This window comes from Notechis scutatus, chromosome 6 (assembly GCF_049901735.1).
Source record: "Notechis scutatus isolate UNSWTSFEM ecotype Mainland chromosome 6, rNotScu1.2, whole genome shotgun sequence".
NCBI lineage: Eukaryota > Metazoa > Chordata > Lepidosauria > Squamata > Elapidae > Notechis > Notechis scutatus.
In genome coordinates, this window is record NC_142014.1 from 35,202,156 (window position 1) to 35,225,988 (window position 23,833).

Here is a 23,833-nt window from a genome sequence, read left to right on the forward strand (position 1 = left end):
TAAATGTTTTAAATATTTAAAACTGCTGCCATTCAAAGTCACACTAATGAGATGAGCCATTTAAATAAGAGTAGAATAAATATGGTTTAAAACACAATCGAATGTTCAAAAAAACTTTATTGATACATGGAACTTATCAATCAAGCCTACATTTAGAAGAATGTATTTGGCCTCTTGGTAGTGAAGCGTGGCCTATGCTGACGGCGCAACACTCTGTGTGGCAGAGGGAATTTAATTTTAGAATCCTGTAAAAAGAGATTACGTTTCATTATAAGCACAAATAAAATTTCATCAGTTTGGGTACTATTCAGAAAATTTTAAAAATGACACTTTCTAGTGAAAGCACATATATTTCTAATGTTAGTACCAAGCGATAATTTAATCTATGCAAAATAAAGGATGGACTTCTCAGAGCACAACTATAAAATGAATTTTTAAAACAAGGCAAGTGATTATATACTTTTTAAAGCAAGTATAATGCTAAACAGTAAGAAACTATCATTTTGGAAGTCTAAAAATGCTACATATTAAAACTCTATAGCATATTAGCATTTATAGTATTGAGTATGTGTATGTTAGCTTAATATCTCATTTTCTCTAGAAAATCAAATTGGTGCACAAAGCATTCTTCAGTTTTTTTCCAACAAACCTGCAGTAATTTGAGCTGAAAGATACGACCCAATTGTTCTGTAGTTACCTGAACAGCCTGTGATTACAAATTGATGGAGGAACTTCAATATATATGTGTTCAATCAATCTTCTTATAGTCATTGACCAAAATTATAAACAGTTTCATAAAGAAAGTAGAAAAATTTCAAATTATATCGTTTGAGAATACACACACTTAAAATTTGCTTTACTTACATGGAACTGTTTGACAGCAGGTCTGCGGCATTTGCTAGCAGCAATCTCTTCAACCTTCATGATCTGAATAGAATGAGCACGAGCTCTATGACGTGCTCCCATATCACGATCTGCAATTCATTGGTTGAATTATACATTTTAGCAAAAGAATTAGCTCTGATCTAAATACTTTTACCAATCGCCATATAGGAACAGTTATTAGTTGTAGAATCTTTAATTTCACTTTCAAAAACACTTCAGCTCTTGAAAGGCGACAAGAAACATTTAATATCTGCACACATGACAAGAACATTTTATTATAAACAATGCTCTTTGGGTTTGCATGCAGTTAAAAATTTCAAAACTAGTAATGATTTATGGTTCTGCCGTATAAGCTGAGCATACTGAATTAGAGAAGAATCAACAGGTTCTAGAAATGAAAAATGTAATAACTACATTCAATCATTTGTATCCAAAATATGTTTAGATTTTTTTTAATGAATTAATGAATGGCATGTTATTTATACTTTTTAAAATCAGGTGGACTTGAGTTTAAGGGAAGCTAAATATGCAATAAATATTTATATAGGAATTCAATTTTAAGCATTTATTTGGAAAGACTTAAGTTATATTGTGATGTAATCCTTGATACCTCTACCTTAAGATTGCCAATTTTAAGTGCTTTTCAAAGGAAGTATGTAGATCTTCAAACTTTTGAGTTTATTTTTACAAACTTTGTAACCTATTTAATCATATTATTGTATAAAATACTATGCACTGCTAGAAAGAAACCTATTAAAAACTAATGGGGGAAACTGGGGCAAGGGGAAATAAACAAACTTAGTAAAAAAAATTAAAAAATAACCAGAAATAAAACTAAACACACAAATTAAACTATTCAGATTATACAACTTCCTTTAATTTTAACATTTTTAACCAATTAATTAAACCTAGACCACAAATGATATTATCAATTCTTGCCTTTCTTTGTGAAGAAAGCTAATTTGAAAGCAGATAGTTGACTGATTTTTGTTAAAACAAGTTTTAACTTCTGGAGCACAAGTAGCTTCCAAGAATATATCATCACCCTTTTGCAGCAAATTCAACACCAATCTACCCAAAGTTCCTCACAGATTAAAAGATTCCAGTTTTAAGGATATTTAACAAAACACTGACATCTGTCGAAGAATGTGATTCAACATTAACAATCATAAAACTGAAAAGAAATTACAAGTGGACATGTCTATTTCATGTTTCTTTAAATTTATTACATATCCAGCATAAAAGAGGAACCTTTTCAAAGCATCCTTTGACTAACTCTACTAGCCCAATCAAAGGGTTTTTCTGAACTGAATGGAAGTTTAGGATATTAAAAACATATCTAATATTAAAGCCTGAAGCTACTAATTGAATATATATCTATACCAAATTTCTTGCATATTCTCCAAATTAATTTTTGAACTTTTTTGTTGCTTTGGCAATAATTGTCTAATACCAAAAAAGGCCTTCTGGGATATACTCACATGGGTTTTGAATTGATAGACAATTTGGATTTGAAGTAAATATCAGGAAGCTTAGTCAATAGTCTAAGCTAAGGAAAACATTACCTCTCTAAATGGCACTGTATAGAATAACTTATAGCACTCATAGGTAATCGTAACATGAGATATGAGTCTACCAAGTTTCAATATATAACACATTTCAACAATTCAATTTTAACATTGTCAGGTAGTCCTAGACTTACAACAGTCCATTTAGTGACCATTCAAAGTTACAACAGCACTGAAAAGTGATTATTGACCATTTTTCACTTACCCATGATCACATGATCAAAATTCAGACACTTGGCAACTGACTCATGACGGTTGCAGTGTTTCATGGTCATGTGATCATTTTTGCAATGTTCTGATATGCAAAGTCAATGGGAAAGCCATTCACTTAGCAACCATGTTAGTAACTTAACTGCAGTGATTCACTTAACAACTGGGGGGGAGTCCTAAAATGGGGCAAATTTCACTTGACAACTGTCCCACTTAGCAACATACATTTTGAGCCTGATTGTGGCCATAAATCAAGGATTATCTATATTACCATTTGAGAGCCAACTTGGTGTAGTGGTAGTTAAAGCATTAGGCTAAAGAGCAGAAATCCCATGAAAGCCAACTGGGTTATCTCATGCCAGTCATTCTTTCTCAATCCTAGGAAAGTGATAATGACAACCCACTTCTGAAATCTTTCCAGGAAAATTGCCAGGACTTGTTGGGAGTCAAAACTGATTTAAAGGCACCCAAAATACCCCATCCCCCATTATTTACTATCTCCTAAGTTAAAAGTCAAAATACATTAGCTAGTAGTCAAAGTAATAGGAACATTATTGTAAAACCAATACTGAGGAATACCAATTCTTGCAACACTTTTCTTTTATGACAGCAATATCTTAAGATGATCTAATACTGAATGGCCTCTACTTACAGCACTGTGTAACAGCTCCAGCAGTTGTTAAATCCCTGTATTCCCTGTACATATTGTGAGTTCCACTACGAGAATCATAGCGCAGCCAAATACCAAAATTTTTCACCTTCAGAGGAGATTTCTCAAAAACCTAACAGTATAAAAATATCCATGTTAAAATAACAGAAAACTAATCAGTGTTTTAATTAGCATGTCAAGTCTAGAACCAACATCCTAAAGCTATAATCCAATTTCCATAGAATACATTAGATTTTCTCTGGATCAGAATAGACAGGGTAAAAAAACATACCCAAGATTACATGAATCTAATCCTGAAACAAACTGAAATCTTTATGCAGAAGTACTATGATTCTTTGCCCACCCACCCAAAGTGCTTTGTATTCAGCACACAAAAGACTGGTCCCATTTATTACTACTTCACCTATTTCATGGTCTGCTGTTGAGATTTCTCTCTATAAGCATATTGACCTATGGAAGGCCTCCTCAGATTGATTAATTAGCACAGGCACCACATAGAATCAACCTGTAGCTCTCTGAAGAAGCCAGGACTGGTTTGCTTTTCCAGCATTCTACCTAAAGTAGTGGTCAATTAGATGCCTCCACATGTTGGACATAAAATTGATGTATATTCAAAGTAAGATTAAGAACTACCTTACTCTGCAATAGAATATTAGCAATGGATTGTACTAAGTTTAACCTGCTTTTACCTCTCTCTGCCAAATTCATTGAAAGAAATTTAAAAAGGGCACTCTTGGAAAAAAAATCTTTCCATACTGTTTCTAATTTTAAAAGAACTTTATAACTACTATCCTATCTCCAGGTCACAAAAACCAGCCACAATTTTTTATGTTTATCTTCAATAAACGGGTCATTCATTTCAAAAGAGTCATGAAATGAAATAGGATAAAGTAATTTAAATTTTTTATAAGTCATCAGTAATAGAAATTTTAAGACAAACTTTTTGAAAAAAGCATTTTGATCCAATCCGTATAGATACTCATAATTATTAGGGATAAGCAGTATTAGAAAATATGCTTTCAATATTTAAATCTATTCCACTTCCTATTACGATACCTGTCCACAGTATACAATTTCCCCAGAAGATTTTTTCATCTTCTTCAGTTGCGAGACAAAATACCAGAAACGGGACTTTGCAACAACATGGTTAGGAGCAAAGATGCGCATACGATAGAGAGGTGGTGTTGGACATTTGGGAGTAGGAAGGCATCTCCCAACAACTTTATACTCCCTCAGCTGAAAGGAGAAAAAGAGAAAGAAATATGAATAAAAATTCATTATAGTTTTAGAATCAAACCTGATCAAGAGATGCACTTATTACAAGAAAAAGGTGTTATTTAGCTGCTTTACTAGATCAAAGTAAACTCACGCCTCGCCAATGCTCTGTAAACTCAACTATAAAGATTTTCAATAATAATTACAGAGGTAGAACACATATTGTCTATTTGAAATCTCCTCGAGTTCAGTCTTGGAAACCGATACGAGGATGAGAGCGAAAAGAACCTAAGAATGACATGAGTAGGACGGCTCCAAGTGCATTTTCTTCTCAACTGATCTCGCTCTACTATATTACATTCTAGGTCCGGGAAAGATGTGGCGAGTTGAATCCGCCGACCTGAGCAGTCGACCCGGGCCCACGCTACAGGCATTAGCGCACGGGAGACGGCCATATTGGGTGCTCACTCGTGGCAGAGGAAAAAGACGACTGCAAGAAGGATCCCGAATGGAGATTCCTTCCCCGCCTTTCTACCATTCTTTGCCTTGCTCGCATTCCTTCGTCCCCGCAGCAGCAGAGGTCTCCCCGCGCGAGACCCCCAGCAAGGCCACACGCGCAGCACTCACCGTACCCGACGCCTTCATGGTCTCGCTTCTCTCACGGCCGCCCAGAAAAGGAAGTTTCGCAGGCGCAGGACGCACACGTGACCATTGCCGACACGAAGTACCGCCTTGCCTAAGAGCGGCTACCGACTATTGGACTTAAGGAGCACGTTCTTATTGGATGGAGGACGTGTCTGTCCTTAAAAAGCCCGGTTTTACCATCTTCTAATCGCCCAAGCGCCTTTCAGGCGGCGATTTAAAGCTTATATTCGTCTCTAATCGAGTTTGGACGGGCGTGTTTTTTTTCTTCATGGTTAATGAACCGCTTTGGTGACTTCTGAAGACCGACAATGCTATTGTTTTCCCTGGTTTGTTTGCTGCTTACTATAGTGTAGCTTAAGCAGCTAAAAATAGCCTTATTCCTACATAATATGAAGGATTTCTGAATACGCCACAGTTAACGGTGCTTGTAGCACGCCTTTGCCTGGTTTTTTTCGTGCAGACCGTCAGTCGGGGGAAGCGAAGGCAATGGTGTGTTCGCTAACAAGCTGCGAATAGATTGGAAGCGACCAGGCAGGCTTGCATTCCACAAGCCGCTGTGGAAGTGAAAGCTGGGTTATGCGACAGCCAGCGTGGTGCAACCGCAAAGTTCACTGGGCAATTCGGGGCGAATTACTCTGACTCTGCTAGCCTAATTCATGGTGTTGTGGGGAAATATTGGAGGGAACACGATGCTTCTCAAAGGTCTTGACGGAAAGATGGTATATCAATGTAATAAATGCATCATTTGGAAACGTTTGCATAGCTTTCTCTCCTGAACGAATCCCAGAGTCCAGTCATAAACTGCCAGTAGACTCATTATTTGAGAAGAGTGAGGCCTAAAGATAACTGTATAACTAGAATGCTGTTTCTAATAAAAAAAATCTGCATTACAGCCTTTTCCAGAGAGCTAGGTCTTTGTATAATGCATCCAAAGTAGGATAATGATTTAAGCTGGGTCGTTGAGTAAGAAATGGGTTGATGTGTTCAGTGATCTATTTGTTTTTTAGGCTGTCCATAGTATTCTAGTGAGACTTCTCCAACACCAGAAGAGTTTTGGTACGCTTCCTATCCTGCTTTTTCAAAATCCAACTTTCCCTATAGTATTATGGGGGTTGGGGGGGGGGGGGGGGGGGGGGGGGGTGGGGGTGGGGGGGGGTTTTTGTTTTTTTTTTTTTTTTTTTTTTTTTTTTTTTTTTTTTTTTTTTTTTTTTTTTTTTTTTTTTTTTTTTTTTTTTTTTTTTTTTTTTTTTTTACTATAATATACCCAGTTGTTGGCTCTAGATATGCCACAGAAAATGAACAATCCTATGAGAAAAGCAAATATGCCACATCCAGCAGGAATCTATCACCTCATCAATAACTAGCTTATTAGATGATCTAATTTAATTGGAATCCAAATGTAAATGCAATTTGAATATAATTGATAACATATGGAGAGATCTTTGGACTTGTAATTATAATTTAGTCAGTATTAAAATATACCAAGAGTTTACTGCATTCCTGATAACACTGAATCACTTATCCACTGACTTTTGGTGAATGTACTTTATTTAATTAACTTGGAAATCTAAATCCAACTGAGTGTGATGGGGTGCATTTTGCCCAGTCTAAAGTATGTATGTGTATAGATGGATACAGACAGACAGACAGACAGACAGATAGATAGATAGGCATTTTTAGTTCTGTGCTTAATTTTTCTTCACTTCTGATATTTATGTAGGAAAAGATCTATATTCACTCTGTCATTTACCTTTTTTGGATTTTTTGTGCAGATAAGGAATTGGGAATGAAGACAATTAGCCTATGCTTTTATTTAGGTGATAGATGGATGAGCTGGCTCCTGATCTGTTAATATGGAATTAACGAAGCAGGAGTGTATCTACAGGAATATATCTTATAATACTGTAGGAAGGAGCTTTACCTCTCAACAATACTTAGAAGTACTATAAACTTCCTTATTGAAGATTTGTACCAGCCTCGTATTGCTTTATTTTCCGACTAAAGCTCCAGGCACGAATTTGTTTTACATTAGTTTTAGGCTGTAATTGTACGTACACCATATTGGGAGTGAAACCCATGGAAATAATCTGATAGGTTAACGATTGCATTAATTCAGTACTTTCTTCCAGGAAAGTTTACGTGGACATTGCATTTAAAGACTGAAGCCAATTAAATGAGCGCTTTACAGAACTACAATTCCCAGCATCCCATGATATTTAAACAGAAGTTATGTGTAGCGCTGGCATATTCCAAGTATGTCAGTTGTCTGCCAGTCGATGAAAAGTAGGGGAGCTAAAACGATTCAACGCGAGAGATTTTTTTCATTCAAGACCAACGTAGTGATTGGGCATAGCTAAAGATCTGGCCATTGATAGGAACGCAAAGCGAATAGAAAGGCTGGGGGGGGAAACTCGTCTTTTCTATCTTAGGCAGCAGATCGAGAACTATGCTTCCCGTCATGAGTTGCGCCTAAGCAGAAAGCCTTTTTCCCAGTATGCAACGCGTTTTCTTCCCCTGATTGGCGAACTTAAAGTAAGGATCGAAAAACCTGTTTCTAGCTTCCAGAATTTCTCTGAGGCGGTTTATTGCCTGGCGAATCTCGGGTTTGGTGTCGCGGAGTATGCTGGGTGATGTAGTTCGGGAATTGGATCAGTTTCCCGAGCGGAACTGTGTGAAAAGAGATCGGGGTGCTGCGGAACCCCCCAGAGGCGCGTCAGCTGTGTTGCGTGTTTCCTGGCGGAGCGGCAAGTGTGCCGCGGGTGGCCTTCCCTGGCTTCCTCTGCCTGGGCCCCCTGTTTTGTAGCGGCCTCCCAATCGTGCGAGAAGGCAAAGCCCTCCTTGATGGAATAGCTGGGAAGGTAATGAAATGGGCACGGGGTCTGTTGGAGGGCTGAGGGCGCTTCCAGGGTGGCTGTATTTGCAAACTCAGGAGGGGACGGGGACTACCCAACTTTTCTTTAAATGCAGAAATCGCTTGGCCCAGGAGGCCCCAGGGTGCAGTGGCGTGGCCGCCTCGTGTTCTAAGTCCCGTGATCAAGCTTGAAGGTTGTGCTTTGGGGATGGATCCCCCTTTTCTTAGGGCCTTACTAACCTAAAGCCGCATAGATTACCTCCTATCCCTTGGCCCGTGCCTCATTGCCCTTCATTTCGTCCCGTGCTGCGTCTGCTCAAGTATTTTCTGGCTCTTTCCTCCACTTGGGGCTCTACTAAGGTTCTGGCTTGTTACCTTCCAAAATTCTTAGCCAGCTGCCTGGAAAGTCTAAGATTAATTATCCCAAAGAAAGATCTGCGCTTGAGGAAGAGACCTATGTAGAATAGCCATCAATTTCCCAGTGATCAGCCCACTTTTATCACTACCAATACCAGAAGGTATTCTAATGGGGAAAATAAATTATTTGTGCATTACAATGGAAAGCAGATTTTTCTTTTACTTGATAACTGAAACGTAGTTTCTGTCTCATAGTCTTCTGTTGCTTTCTTCTTGGGTCACCTACCTTTCTTAATTGGCAATCAACTTTATTTCATGATAAATATGCCCATGTTCATCTGAATTGACAATGAAAATTGTTTGACATAATATATATGCAAGTCATTTCCTGATAGTTCAGCCAAATGGTGAATGGGAACATAGATAAAATAAAGATAGCAGTTCAAGAAGTAATAAATATGCTTATCTAAAAGTCACTGAAAAGTATTCAAAAATTAGCCAACAACCCTGCCAATATGTACAGAAAGGCATCTTCATTCACATCCTTATATTCCTCTGGTGTTGCCATAAGCATTTTTATTATTTACTCCTCTTGTATTCCAAAATTGAATCTTCTATGTGTGATCACTATTATCAGATTGGCTCAAAGACATTTTATGTCCCTAATGGTTTTTTCAATTGAGGATTTCACTTCATGCATTTCAGTAAAATAGAAAAGATGAGACCTAGTTACCAGCCTTAGTGGTATCTGTGTCACATGCAGCATTCCTGCTAACTCTTAAGGATAATTCTGCACACATTTTGACCAATCTGTCACAAGTGAAAAGCCATTTCACTTCAAGCATAGTTGTTCTATGCAAAGTAGTTATCTAATCTATTCAGTACTTTGGAAGCTAAGATCCTGTTATTCATAAGTCATAATCTAGAATATATATGCAGTGTACTAATAGATACTTAAATATAAGATTTTTCTTGGTGATATTTTCAAATAGAACAACAATAGCAATAGCAGTTAGACTTATATACCACTTTATAGTGCTTTACAGCCCTCTCTAAGTGGTTTACAGAGTCAGCATATTGCCCCCAACAATCTGGGTCCTCATTTTACCCACCTCAGAAGGAAGGAAGGCTGAGTCAACCTTGAGCCTGGTGAGATTAGAACTGCCAAATTGCAGGTATCTGGCAGTCAGCAGACAAAACTCTTTTTCTACTTTATCCACATCTACATTAGCAATAACTTGCTGTGTCATAGAAAGTCAGATATGTTAATTGACTAATTTATTATGACAAAAATTTATGACAGTTCATTTCATCAATCACAACCTAATTACACAAACTTGTGATTTTGAGAAGATTGTAAATAGTGAATGATAATGAAATGTAGTAAAAAATTGTTATGTATTACTTTATTTAGTGACAATTTGAAAATTGATAAATACAATAATTGTACTTGTATATTTATAATGCATTCTGCCATTGGTGATGCTTATTAGTACATAGTGAGTTCCTAAACTACATTAAATTATAATTTGTTTAATCATTGATTGATAATTCATAATTCAATGATTTACAAATTATAAGTCATAAATAATGGTTTACAAATTATAGCACATGGGTTTGCAAAAATCAAACAAACCACATTATACAATAACTAATTTGAAGTGTGGACCCAGCAATAATATAAATGGAACAACTATCCTAGTTGAAGCTTTAGAATAAGGGTCTTCAAACTTGGCAAGTTTAAGACTTGTGGACTTCAACTCCCAGAATTCTTTAGCTAACTGGAGGAGGGATTCTGGGAGTTGAAGTCCACAAGTCTTAAAGCTGTCGAGTTTGAAGACCCCTGCTTTAGAAGATAGAAATTTCTTTATTCATTGTCACACACACACAAAACACAATTTATATATATAAATATAGGTGATTCCTGATTTTCTGTTATCATTGGCAGCAGAAAAGCAGTGAACTAATTCCAACTAGCAATGGACCACTGGAAAGCCCACTGGCTTTTCACAGAACAAGTGCTGTAATTTATATAGATGAGCATTGTAATGCAAACCTCAGACAAAGGGCTGACTGTACCATTCTCTAAATAATTTGAGTTTATTGTTTATAGTACTGAAATAGGTTGGTGGTTTGTTGTTGTTGAGTTTTAGAATTCCTTTGCAATTATTTTAATACAGACAATATTACATTTTTAGGATTGTCATGCCCCTACCCTTCCTTTTAGATCTGCTTGAAGCATAGAAAATTGACAAACCAGTAGAAGGTAGGATTTTTTAAAAAATTTCCTGATCACCTATGACACTTAGGTGAGCCTTTTAATGTCCCTCCATTCTCTTTAATAGCAATGGTAACCCAAAGACAAAAGGCAAGGAGCTAAAGAAAAGCATGACAGACCATTTAGAACCTACAAAAACTGAATCAGTGAGGCAGTTTAACTCTGAGAACTTTTTCCAGATAATATTCAAGTTTTACCTGTTTCTCCATTGGTTGGTTACATATTCTTCACATGAACTACAAAACTCTTTGCCAGATTTTCTTAAGAAAATGAGCTCATGCATTCATTTTCTACTCAGAGAAAGAAATTTATGAGGGTGTTGGGTGACTGTTGAAAAATGTGTCTTGATTAAGAAGTCTAATCTATATAAACTAAACTGTTGTGTCCTGTAATAAAGTGGATATAATTGCAGTATTTGATGCATTTACACTTACTTGACTCATCACATGGTTATAACTCAGGTTATAATCTTATATCTGAGAACAATTATCACAGAATTCTCCTGAATTGGTGCCTGGAGAGTTCTGTTGTGTCACATTCATTTTAGGTCAAGAGTCCTACTTAGTTTCTCACCTTCTGAATTAACATTGTTGGCAGGATTATCGTTTATAATCTATCCATTCTTTTTATAGGTTGTTACACAAAATTCTCATATGCTTTTTGTTTATTTGGCTTTTTATTTATCAGTTTTTAAAATAGTTTTAAACATCTTTTTGCTTTCTCCTATTTTTCATTAAAGGTGATGAATACCATTCATTGGATGTTTATCACCTTTACCAAATTTTAAATTATATGTCTCTTTGAAACAGCTTAGATTCTAAAACAGGGGTCCTCAAATTTTTTAAACGGGGCCAATTCATGGTCCCTCAGACTGTTGGGGGACCGGACCAGCTGGGTGGGTGTGGCTAGGTGGTCATGTGGGTGTGGCCAATTTAGCAGTCCATTAAACAATACACACAAACTAAACTTTTGTTTGTTTTGCTCCTGGGGATGTTTTATTTGCTTTTGTTTGCATGTTGTTCTTTTGATTGACTTTTTACAAGATCATTTTTTAAGTTATTAAGAGTCTAGTGTCCATTTCAGGAAACTCAGTTTTGCAGCAATTCTTCTCAGCCCCAAGGAGCTTACAATCAACAAATAGAACAAACCAGGGAAGGCATTGCCTCTTCTTGTTTTGGGTGGGTGGGAGGCAAGGAACTCAGCCCAAGAGCTGGCTCTCCTTAGAGAGGCAAAGAAGCAGGTTTATGTCGACTCCAGAACCTGGAACCAGGCAGCCTTCAGCAGCAATTTCCCGCATACTTGGGACTTTTCCCCAGCCAAGTCGCCCAACCAGCACAGGCTCCTTTTGTTCTCTCTCCACTGCTGCTCAATGCCAGAACAGACAAGAGGGAAAAGGGGTGCTTCTCCTCTGGGCTTGATTCCTCTGCCCCCTCCCCAATAGCTCCCATGCCAAAATAACATGTTTCATTGTCGCTGAAGCAGCAACCATGAATCTGCCCATGAAAGGAGAGCCTGGCGGCGGCTTTCAGGGCAGGGGATTCAGCTGATGTGAGGCACTTTGGGGAAGAGCCAGGGAGCGTTCCAGGAAGCCTCACTAGCCCCCCCCACTGCTGCCATCACTCAGGCAGCATTTCCCCTTCTACCAGACCCAACAGGCGGCGCCCAGCTGAGCTTACCTGAAGTGGGGCGGGGTAGGAAGTGGCAACCCTCCCAAGGCTGGAGGAAGAGTGCCTTTGAGCCCCAGACACCAGTTTGGGCAGCACCCTATCGACTCGCCTGCACATGTGGAGGGAAGCCCCTTTACCCCCATGCCACGCCTTCCCAGAACGCTGGCCAAGTGGGGAATTTGGCTGAAACTCTCAGCTCAGAACAGAGATGGGGGGGGCTGCAAGACAGAAGGCTGCCTTCAGTCCAGGCAAGGGGCTGTGTCAGTCAGGCAGAACCCCGAAAGCGCTCTGGACTGCTTCCTCACAGGGCAGGGCAGGGCTCTTCCTGCCGAGCAGCCCCAGTGAAGGAGGTGCATCGTTGGGGGTCTCTACCCCTGGCAGCTCCTGGGTGGCAGCTCCTGGGTGGCAACTCCGGCTACCGCTCAGCAGACCTGCCCATCCCAAAGGAGGCAAAGCAACCAGCTAGAAAGGCTGAGTAGAGGTGTCATGCCCCTGTTGGAATCTGATTCCGAGGGGGAGGCTGAGCAGCTGACAGGGAGTGGGAGTGTAGCTTCGGTGGCTGTGGAAGAAACTGGGGAAGGGCAAAGTCCGGCTGGGCAGAGCAGGGGTAGGTAGAGCAAGGCAGAGGGAATTCAGAGGAACATCCAGGCCCACCCCCTCTTCATCCTAGGGCACTCAGAGAGGAATGGAGAAGGGAGCAACATGAGTTGCATTGCTTATGGGGGAGGAAAGGACCCTGATTCCCTTCATTAGCTGCAGCTGGGAACACAGTGTTTGAAAAGGGAGATTGCACACAGCAACTTGTTGGAAGCAAATCGTGAGTTATCTTTTATTGTTGAGGCTTATCTGGGTTCCTGACATCTTCCCAACTGTGTGTGTTTTGTTGGCCTTTGAAGTCTGCAATTCCTTATCTTGCCCTGTCCAGTTAATTGCTGCAGTGTGGTTTGTGTGGATTTTTATTTACAGTGTACATGTACTTTGTTTTCGGACTGAATTTCCTCCACTTAAACACTGATTTGGGAGAGTTTTTTCTCCAGCTGAAGGTAACTGGACATTGGGGGCAAAGTTGGAGGTATTAAAGGGACTTTTCTTACTCATGTGACTGTGTTGCCTTTAGGCCACGCCCCGGGTCATCACAAGAGGTGGTAAAGCATGCCCAGGCCCAGAAGGAAAAAAACGGCCACCGCAAGTGGGGAAAGCCAGATTCCCATTGGAGCCCTGGCTGCCAGACCCAGCAGAGATAGGGAAGGGGAAGAATGTGATCGCGCCAATGGGGATCGAGCTTTCAGGACAGAGTGCTCGTGAGTTGCAGCTAAGGCCAGTCTTTCGGGCAGCCAAAGCCCGTCTCCTCTGCTGGCGCTCCTGCCTCCCCTCAGTTCTCGGAAGAACCACTTGCTGGCCCTGGGTGCCCGAGGGAAGCGCCGGGTGGCTGTTTCAAAAGCAGTGGGAGCAGTTTATGCGTTGGGCAAGCCGCAGGATACAGTTTGATCCTCCTCGGTTGGGGCGCCTCCCTGGGAATTACTGCCTGGTCTGGCCCAGGTGTTGGGGAAAAACAGGACAGTGCGGAAAGGGGAAAGGGAGAGGAGGAGGAGGGGCCTTACCTGAAGGGCAACCTACAGAGAAAAGCTGAAAGGCTTTTCTCTAGTTCTTTCCGGTGAGCCATCCCTGCGTAGCTCTCTGGTCCCCACCCACTGGCCCATGCCCTGCCTTGGCTTTAACTGAGCGCAGTGGACGCAGAGTGTGTCTCCTTCCCGTGCCATCAGGCTTACATTTGCGGGTAGCCACGGTGAACTTTGCAATCCCCGCAGGCTGGAAGGTAAGTCTAATGCCGCTCAGCCCACTCCTCCAGCTCGCATCTCCACCTGGAGTCCTGGACTCTCTGCAGCACAGCTGTTGGGAGTGGCCAGGGACCACGTGGCTGCACTGCTAGCATTGCCCCTAAGCCAGCCAGTCCACACCCGCCACCCTTCACCCTTCACCTTTGTAGTGAACAGACCTTAATCACGCACTTCTCCTTTTGCAGTGCGCAGACCCCAATGGGCTGGAAGATAAGGGTGACAGAGGAGGAGAGGCAATGCGGGCAGCGCAGCATGCAGGGAGGGGCAGGGGGAGGGGCATAATCACTACTGTGCATGGGCCAGATAGATTGAGTCAGCAGGCCATATCTGTCCCGCGGGCCATAGTTTAAGGATCTATGCTCCAAAAGGTGACATAGGAATATGGAGAAATAAACCTCTTTCCCCTGAAAATCTGATCAAAAGTTAGTATGTCAGCCAATTGTTGCTTCCTACAGATATTACTCAACTTATGACTGTTCATTTAATGATAGTTGAAGTTATGATGGCCTTTGAAAAAGTGACTCATTAATTTTTCTCCTAGTTATAACAACCGGATGAGCATGTGTGGTACACACATACACAATATGTGATTGCAATTCAGGTACTTGGCTCGCGTTTACAAGATGTTGAAGCACCTTGTGGTCACATGATTGCAATTTGCAATTTTTTCAGCTGGCTCCTGACAAGCAAGGCCAGTTGGGAACATGCAGTTGGGGACTGCACATAATCACATGATTCACTTAACCACCATGGTAGAAATAGTTGTAAAATTCGGTCTGATAACATGATGGCTTACTTAACGGGTTGTATCACTATGGGGTGGTATTCTACGGGTTTGTTACGTTTCGGTAGAACCGGTTGTTATGATTCCGGTAGTTCAGAGAACCGGTAAAACGTTCCCCTGGCTGGCCCCGCCCCTCTCCGCCCACTCCTCCATTGCTTGCCCAGTCCTTATTGCGCATGTGCGACATTGCACGCATGCGCGAGAATCACTGATGGAATTCTCCCCCTGCCCGTCCCACCCAGTCACTCCTTATAGCACATGTGTGCTACATCGCTTCCCACATTTTCCCGCCCACTGCTATCTCTTCCACCACCAGCCAGCCTTCCACCACCTGATCTCCCTAGATAAGTGAGGCTCTGCAAGCCCTGGTTGCCTACATGCCGCTGCTGCCGCCAGCACCAGTTGAGTCCTGACTCCTGGGCCGGCCTAGACTGCCACGCCACCGCCCTTGCTGCCACAGCCACCACAAGCCCCAGCTGAGTCCTGGCTCCCGGGCCAGCCTAGGCCGCCGCTGCCATGCTGCCACCGCCCTTAGCACTCTCATCCTAGCAAGCTCCCGCCCCACTTGCCTGGCTTGCTTAGCCACCAGCGCTGTGGCTCCATGTGGCACTTGTGGCCTAGCAAGGTTCCCCCCCCCACCCCACTTACCTGGCTTGCCAGTGGCTGAGAGGAAGGTGAGCCAGGGCTGAGCAGTCACTGCTTGGGTCCCGCCAGGATTCTCCACAGTTGCTGGGCCTTGCCTGCTAGGAGCAGGGGATGGGGGGGGGGGGACAACCAGAGAGCACGATCCTATGCCGCCCAGGCCCGCATAGCATCAGGGAAGACAAGCCAGGGCTGAGAGCCGCTGGACTCCTCACTAGCCCGCACCTCCACTCTGGCGCAGCAGGCAATAAGGTGCACCCAGGTGCGAAGAACAGGGCGGCGATTCCCAGCTGCTGCTTCTTTGCTAGCCAGAACCAAGCTGGTAGCCCATGTGCCGTCTCCTTGCAGAAGGTCCCAGCCTCACGTGTGCATACTTGAGGCTGGGATCTTCTGCAAGGAGACAGTGCGTGGGCAAGTCCCTTTGGCACCGCGAGATGCATTGCTCTGTGTATACCTGAGATTTATTATATTTAATTTTTATGTTAAAAATTAATCACACCAGGTACCATGAGATGTATCTGCAAGGAGACTAGTGATTAAGAACATATTGCCTCTATACCTTTACTAACAACATAGGAGAATGATACTTTTGTTTTGCTTCATATCTGGTTAGAAGATTTTTTAAATCTTGCCTAGTATTGACTGTTTCAGGCTTCCAGATGTGCTGGGCTGTAACATTTATTTGCCTGCCTAGTATGGTAAAAAAGAACAGGTATACAAACAAATTTTTGTTATATGATCTTTTTGTCTAAGATGTAGTTTATCTGAGACAAAATTATTTTTAAACCTTAGCTTTAATTTAGAATTTTGCTACCATCTTAATTTTATTTCATCCATAGATGTTTGTATCTCTGATTGTGTATGAATGGGATAATCCTGTTAAAGAAGCTGGAGAATAGCAGCAGAAATGGATGAGCAAGCTCTTCTAGGATTAAATCCAAATGCTGATTTAGATTTCAGGCAGCGAGTAAGTTTAATTATGCTTTTCTCATAATTTTTGTTTTGATAACAAGCTCAGTAAGGAGAGCATTTTAATTTCAGCTTGCTATAAATATTTCTGACCTATAGCCAAATTATGGCTGTTTTTTAAAGCTATATAACGCTTATCAAGATCTTTTCATCTCTACTTCACACTTAGTCCTTACCATTTCATTGCTCTGTAAAGATTTCACCAAGTGCTTTCATAGTGCTGGTCACCTGTATCTTAACATCTTTGAGAGATGTTAAGATGTCCTCTGTCATCCATATTTTCCTATTTTTTTTTCAACATTGTGTTCATATTACTGCATTGTTATCCCCAACCCAATTTTGTCTTTTTTCTTTTTTTGGGTTGTTTCCTTTTGTGACCTGGGTATTCTTCTCTATCCCTCAAAGTCCAGTTAAGATATGGGTAGTATTGGATTAAGTTAAACTGACAATCTGGGTTATTTTTTCAGAAGCAGATGACAATTAAAAATATGTGTTAAAGTGAGAGTGACTTTTTGTTTTGGACCCCTCTCTGGCTTGGAATTAGTGCTATCTGCCATATGATCTCCAGCAGATTATCATGGAGGGGACTTGATTCTTTCCTTAGGTTTTCATCAAAATATGTGAGATCTTGAAAGTTGATAATGGTCATAGTTGTAACCAATTTTCTTTCTCACTTCTCCATGTTTGGTTAGAAAATGAAAAAAGGGAGATACCCTTATATTTGCCGATCTGCAAATATACCTTTCTGCACTATTTGCAGGATTCTTGACCATATGAAGACCTATTCATGTTTAAGGAATTGTAAACAGATCTCACAAAAGACAATATGGATGATAGAATAGAGGTCAGGCCTTCCACTCATTTTCAAGCCTTCACATGGTCAAACATCTTATTTTTTTCCGTGCTTATAATTAATATTTAATTCTATTGGGAATGAGATTTCCTCTTTCTCCTGCTTATTCTCTTTTTTTCCAGTTTTCTACCAAAGTGCTATTCCTCAGACCTCTACTTCACTTACTTTCCCTCAGATTTCCCTTATTCCTTTAGCAACTTTGCACTGATTAAAATAACATGGATTCTTAAATTTACTTTATTTCAAAGTTGTAGAGAATCAGCTATTTTTATTATGCCAATGTCTGTTTATTAAAAATATATTAAAAATAATTTCAGGCATTGGCCTATTTTGAACAGTTGAAGATATCTCCTGATGCTTGGCAAGTATGTGCTGAAGCTTTAGCCCAAAGAATCTACAGGTAACAAAATTTAAGTTGTTTCTTTTCTAAAGTAGAATGATAAGAGACAGTGTATTGTGTAAGCACCATTCTCCAGTGTGCTGACGAGAGAATCCAACGAATGGGTTAACTCCGCCTTTCTGCCCAGAGACTGAGTCCTTTTAAACTTTTTTAGTCACACCTCTCTTGACTGTGCCCCAGTTTAGACTCAATCTTAGTCCAAGAGAGTCGCATTAACGAGCTCCACAGAGCAAAAAAGCAGAGTTAAATTCTTTGGATTCTCTCTCAGCACATCAAGAAGGAGTGTATCAGGTAAGACCAACGCCCCTTCTCATGCACCACATAATTTATAATAATACCAATAAAGGGGAATATTTGTAGTTCAGGGTTGAAATAAGCGGTCCTTGGTGCTCTCTAGGCTTGGTTGTTTTCTTGCAAACATTTCATTATCCAAACTAGGAAATTTTGTTAACACTACTAATGTTGCTTAGTTTGGATAATGAAATGTCTGCAAGAAAACAGCCAAGGTCAGAGAGCACCAAGGACCCCTTGATCCATAATAGCTAGACATCTGAGATTAGTTTATATTTTTGTAGTCATATTGAAATTGCATATGAAGTAGAAACAGTACTCTGTATATACAATAATTGTAAATATAAATTTCAAGCATCCAGCTCTATTATTGTTTGATGTGGTTATATCCTGATCAACACAATTAGTGGAACTAATGGAAGCTGAATTCTCTTCTGTTTCTCAGAAAGTTTGTCAGCCCCCCAGAATTCTTCTTTGAAGTATATGGCTTTGTTTAACTTTATGGGCTAGGATTATAGTGGAAAGAACTGTTAAATTAGCAAAAACCTAGATTGTTCTTATGTGTGAGATTTGTGATTTTCACATACGCTGCTATCTTTAGTGTTTTCAGTTAAAAGTTATTCTGTGTCACTGAATGCTGCTTTTTGTCCTTTTACATGTATGGATCCAAACCAAAGGCTAATCTGTTATTAGTCTAACAGCCTAATTTGTTATTAGTCTGAACAGATATTATAACAGCATGACTGTAACAAAACTACATGTTCGAACAGATACTACTGTATTTCTGTCTCTTAACAGACTTAACAATCTCTTAGATGTTTTAGAAGAAATTATTCATTAGTTCACCCATGCTAAAGTTTGAATAGTTTGAGCCATTTGCTGACAGCTAAACATAACCCGTGTTGTAATATGAATTGCATGCTCGTGATCTCTTGTGATAGTCTGAAGTATCCACAGCCAACTCTATGATCAACCTCTAGGAATTTAGCTTAAATATAAAATCTTGCTTGAATTGGACAATTTTTAATAACATTTTACCACTTTGCCTGTAGTGTCGGAAGCAATGTTTAGTTTGTAGTAATTATAGCTAAATTTTGTAATCTGTCATTAAACCAAAAATAGTTTGGAACAATGATTTCTGCTGCAAAAAGTATGCAATTTTGTTATTTAAAAGGATATTGACTTGAATCCAGATATCAATTTAGGTCTTCAAATGAAGAGCAGAATGTAAGCGAAATCAGTAAATGAATACATATGTACATATTTGTCTATAATTTTATATTTGTGTACTATTATAATTATGAAGAACGCAACATTTTAATCAGTGACTATCCATGGACTAGATTCCTATCCAAACCATCTTTAGATAAAACATAACAAATAAACTGTTTCATCCCAGATTTCTTAAATTGTTTTTTCTATTTCAGTGATGATCACATCAAGTTTTTCTGCTTTCAAGTTTTGGAACATCAAATTAAATACAAGTGAGATACTTGTTTTATATTTATGAAAGGTTGAAGTAGATAAACTTTGAAATCCTTTCCAAATTTACAATTTTTGTAAAGGTCTGTATTGGAGATGGGGAAAACGTAAGACAAACTATATATTAGCATGTGTGCATGTAAACATACACATATAAGTATGCATATATAAATCAAATTACTTGTTTCTGATTATGTATTTTATTTACATATTCAACTCCGGTGTAATCTTCTAATTCAAAAATTCCTATCCATAGCAGTTGTATTTAAAAACCCAAAATCTTAGGTAGCCAACAGGATACTGGAAGCTTCTGCAAGAATGTTTCTCTAAAATATTTGTAAATATTTTGTTACGTTTCAGGTATTCTCAACTAACTGAAGTACAGCAACAGCTAATTAGGGAAACACTAGTAACATGGCTACAGGCACAGGTAAGTTTTTCTCATATAATTTATTATTATTTACCATATGCTTTAATAATTTTCCAAATAGGTTACTTTATCTATAAAAATATAACCACTTATTTCATTTATGATCATATCTTGAAAAATGATAAAAATGTGTTTTTTTCCAGATGGTGAATTCTCAGTCAGAGAAGACATTTATACGAAACAAAGCAGCTCAGGTCTTTGCTTTGCTGTTTGTTACAGAATATCTTACAAAATGGCCCAAGTTTTTCTTTGATATTCTATCTGTGGTAGGCTTGAATCCTCGAGGTGTGGACCTTTATCTCAGAATTCTTATGGCAGTTGATGCTGAACTGGTAGATAGGGATGTTGTTCACACCTCAGAGGTAAGTTCCTTTTTTATAAACTCAATGTGCTCATTGATTTCAGTGTTGTATAACATTAATATTGACATAATAAGTTGGTTTTTGGTGACAGTTTCATAATCAACTGTTTTGTTAAACAAAGCAGATTTAGAAGCCATGTCTTAAAAATGGCATATTTACAAACTACAGAAATGTCTTTTTTAACCTGGTATCATCCAGATGTATTGGAATGATTTCAGAATGTTTGTGCTAGCTGGGGAACTCAAGAAATTTGAGTTCTGACATACTTGCAGAATATTAGGTTGGGAGAAACTGCAATAGAGCTTGTGATACAATATGAGATCATGGTCATATTTGAGATTATAGAAAAAGATTGTTTTAATTTCTACTTTAAAAACAAGAAACTGAAATATTTTTTTTGCCTAATGCAGTTATGAATCATTTCAGCCTCCTTAAATTCCATCTGCTATAATAATTATGTAGGGAGAAACACAAGTGATCTATATTCCATTCAAAGTCACTTCTTACAATTGTACTTGATGTAGTGATATCTGACATATATTGACAATAATTTTCATTATTACAAAGAAATGCTATGTTTTTTAATATGTAAGTTGTCTAATGTTAGGTAAGTGATTGAGGCAACATTCAAATTGATTAGAGTAAATAAATAAAAAAATAAATGATGCAGGCAAAAATGTAAACATTCTGCAAGTCAGCCACATAGAACTACAAATTCATTGTCACATGCACTGAAATGTAACACACACCCCGACCAGAAACAAAAATATACACAGTGCAATAAAGTAAAAAGTATACATAAATAAAAGGGCATACAAGAGAAGGGGCAGAAAGGAAAACTAATTCCCTTAGATTCACCAAATGCATAATATAACATAATATAATACATAGATGGATACTCCTACTCACATGCTCTAAAACAGAAGATAATGCATACAGATACACAGTAGGGGGAAAATAATCCATAGAGATGTATAGACTGCAGCAGCAAGAGAAAAAAAGATTGGTAAGCACAGGATGATGAAATATATCAGAGTATTAAAAGGCAGAAGGCATGAAAAAGCTGAGGAAAGCAAGGCAGGGAGAGAAAGATATTCAGAAACATGGAGGCATGAGTTAAAGGAGAGTATTTTTTAAAAAAACCAACTGCAAGCAGGGCAGGTAGTTAAAAAAAGTAAGAGATAAGAAAAAGTACAGAGCAAGGTGGAGAAGTAATATAAAGATTGTTGGGGCTGTGAGTACAGTTAACCAATCAACATCAAAACTTCTTGATAATCTATCCCAGTAATGCTGCTTTGGGTGAGACCACACTGGAAAGAGACTAAAGTTTGGCATGAGGCCCCAAGAAGGGAGTTTTAGACTTCCTCTCTTTTACGTGCACAGACGACTCATAATTTTTTTAAAAAATGCATTTTATCCCTAATATGTGATTTTTTTTTAACATTTAAACATCATGTCATACAAAGTTTTAACTATTAAACATTTGAAATTACAGAGTAGTGATGAAGAGACATCAGCCATACAGATGCATTTTATGATTAATATTAGATTACTGCTACGATTAACTTTCCCAGCATTTTCAATTTTCAAAGAACAGAAACAGGCATCTCAGTTTTTACTTTTGAAGACTAACGTCCTTATTATATCTATAGGAGGCTCGCAGAAATACTCTACTAAAGGATACTATGAGGGAGCAATGCATTCCAAGTTTGGTTGAATCATGGTATCAAATCTTGCAAACATATCAGTATACAAATTCAGAATTGACATGTCAATGCCTTGAAGTAGTTGGAGCATATGTCTCTTGGATAGATTTGAGTTTAATTGCAAATGAAAGGTAATGCTGTTATTGATTCTAAATTCACTAATGAAGTTACTGTGTAATAAAACTGTAGTGAAATTTTAGAGTAACCATCATTAAAAAATAAATCTTTTTTAATTGTTTGGAAAATTAGCCACTTTAAAATTAATTGTTAGCTGTCTTGCAAATACAGTGAAACCTAATTTTAAAGGGCTATTTTTGAGGAGATTGTCTATTATTTCTGAATATCTGTTAAATATAGGAGTATCTCATTGTGGCAATTTACAACACTATAATTGTACCATTTTATGTTATTTACATGCTGTTACACAAATAGCTTAAATTGACACACAGAAAGTAACATTTACTGGCAATTTCTGTTTTTACCCAGAAAGTAAAATTTTGATCTTTTTTTTTTCTTTAGGTTTATAAATATGCTGCTAGGTCACATGTCCATAGAAGTTTTACGAGAGGAAGCATGTGACTGCTTGTTTGAAATTGTAAATAAGGGAATGGATCCAATTGATAAAACTAAGTTGGTAGAAACTTTGTGTCAAGTTTTGCAGTCTGCTGGCCTATTTATAGTTGATCAGGTTAGTTATTTTTAGTGAAAGAAAAGTTACATTACTATGATTTGTATGACTGTTTGTGTCTTCAGTACTTATAAAAATAATTTGTGTTGTTTGCTCTAAACGGCATTTTATGATAGCTGTCCCAGTAATTTAACTGTGCTTATGTGATAAAACATTTCTTTTCATCAGTGATAAAGCTCCCATTATCCAGCTTCAATGTACAATACTCTGTCTGTAGTTTCTTCCACATTGTATAATTTTATAAGCTTGTCAGCTGAATAGATTTGGGTGGGGTCTGTTTAAATTTCTGCATTTTCACATTTTCACATGCTGACATGATGTGTGTGTATGTGTAAGTAATGTATTCATGTGTAAAAGAATTGGGAATAATATAAATCCATGCCATAGCCACTAACATAATTATAAAATTCAATGTTTGCAAGTGGTCTTGAGAAAATAATAACAACATTAATATATTTTATTTATTGCTGTTTCATCTAGTAAATGCAACCAGTATTGCTGTCTAAGTGATCATTTGAATCTACTATAACATTATGCATCATGGAGATTTTATTTTTTACAGGGATATAATCTGTGACTTGAGTTGTTCATTTTTCTTTAAATGTGTTTAATGTTTAACCTTTACAGGAAGAAGATGTAGACTTTCTAGCTAGATTCTCTAAACTGATCAATGGAATTGGGCAGGCATTGATAGCTAGCTGGTCTAAACTTGTGAAGATTGGAGATTTGAAAAATGCTCAAGATACCCTACAAGCGATTGAAGCAAAAGTGGCTCTAATGTTACAACTTTTGATTCATGAAGATGATGATATATCTTCAAATATAATCGGGTTTTGTTATGATTATCTGCACCTATTGAAACAGGTAAATTTATGAAATTTTGCATTATGAAAAGTCCATGTTTTCTTCAATCTTTTCAGTATTAATATGTGTACGTTGCTTGAGACATTTGAAAACTAGGTTTGTTTCTTTTATTTTGTAGCTCCCTGTGCTTTCAGAACAACAAAAAGCTAATGTAGAGGTAAGAATAATGATATGTCTT

The 23,833-nt window shown here is 38.6% G+C and overlaps 2 protein-coding genes and 1 non-coding gene across 6 annotated transcripts in view; 1 reads left to right on the forward strand and 2 right to left on the reverse strand.

Annotated features, from left to right (window-relative positions):
- Window positions 1–99: 99 nt before the first annotated feature.
- Window positions 100–5,226, reverse strand: RPL18A (ribosomal protein L18a). 2 transcript variants are annotated; one of them, XM_026667792.2, is made up of 5 exons: window positions 5,181–5,226; window positions 4,390–4,569; window positions 3,316–3,445; window positions 865–974; window positions 100–245 (listed from the first exon to the last, which is right to left on the reverse strand). In XM_026667792.2, exons 2-5 carry the CDS (start codon window positions 4,498–4,500, stop codon window positions 153–155), a joined length of 444 nt encoding a protein of 147 aa, XP_026523577.1. In that variant the 5' UTR covers window positions 4,501–4,569; window positions 5,181–5,226; the 3' UTR covers window positions 100–152. The 2 variants fall into 2 exon arrangements, with proteins under 2 accessions (XP_026523577.1, XP_026523576.1); XM_026667791.2 differs by having other exon boundaries at window positions 5,176–5,226.
- On the reverse strand, window positions 1,065–1,193 carry LOC113412334 (small nucleolar RNA SNORA68). The gene has a single exon (XR_003370909.1). It is a non-coding gene; the product is annotated as a small nucleolar RNA SNORA68 (small nucleolar RNA).
- A 178-nt stretch (window positions 5,227–5,404) lies between the features above and the next one.
- XPOT (exportin for tRNA) overlaps window positions 5,405–23,833 on the forward strand; it is a 36,580-nt gene continuing 18,151 nt past the window's right edge. Inside the window, exons 1-10 of one of the 3 annotated variants that reach the window (XM_087967939.1) lie at window positions 5,405–5,895; window positions 16,450–16,577; window positions 17,750–17,832; window positions 19,551–19,607; window positions 19,966–20,035; window positions 20,179–20,397; window positions 22,050–22,234; window positions 22,623–22,791; window positions 23,419–23,655; window positions 23,774–23,812. In XM_087967939.1, coding sequence (XP_087824065.1) covers window positions 16,518–16,577; window positions 17,750–17,832; window positions 19,551–19,607; window positions 19,966–20,035; window positions 20,179–20,397; window positions 22,050–22,234; window positions 22,623–22,791; window positions 23,419–23,655; window positions 23,774–23,812 — 1,119 coding nt within the window. In that variant the 5' untranslated portion in view covers window positions 5,405–5,895; window positions 16,450–16,517. Of the gene's footprint in view, window positions 5,896–7,411; window positions 8,052–16,449; window positions 16,578–17,749; window positions 17,833–19,550; window positions 19,608–19,965; window positions 20,036–20,178; window positions 20,398–22,049; window positions 22,235–22,622; window positions 22,792–23,418; window positions 23,656–23,773; window positions 23,813–23,833 lie in introns of those variants that run through there. The other 2 variants (XM_026667789.2, XM_026667788.2) reach the window with 2 other exon arrangements.

Bases quoted from the DNA above. Each gene is read 5' to 3' on its own strand.
- RPL18A (XM_026667791.2), bottom strand. The intron at 3,446-4,389 runs GTATCGTAATAG...TTATACTGTTAG, and splicing joins AAATTGTATACTGTGGACAG to GTTTTTGAGAAATCTCCTCT. The intron at 246-864 runs GTAAGTAAAGCA...CTCTTTTTACAG, and splicing joins CTGCTGTCAAACAGTTCCAT to GATTCTAAAATTAAATTCCC.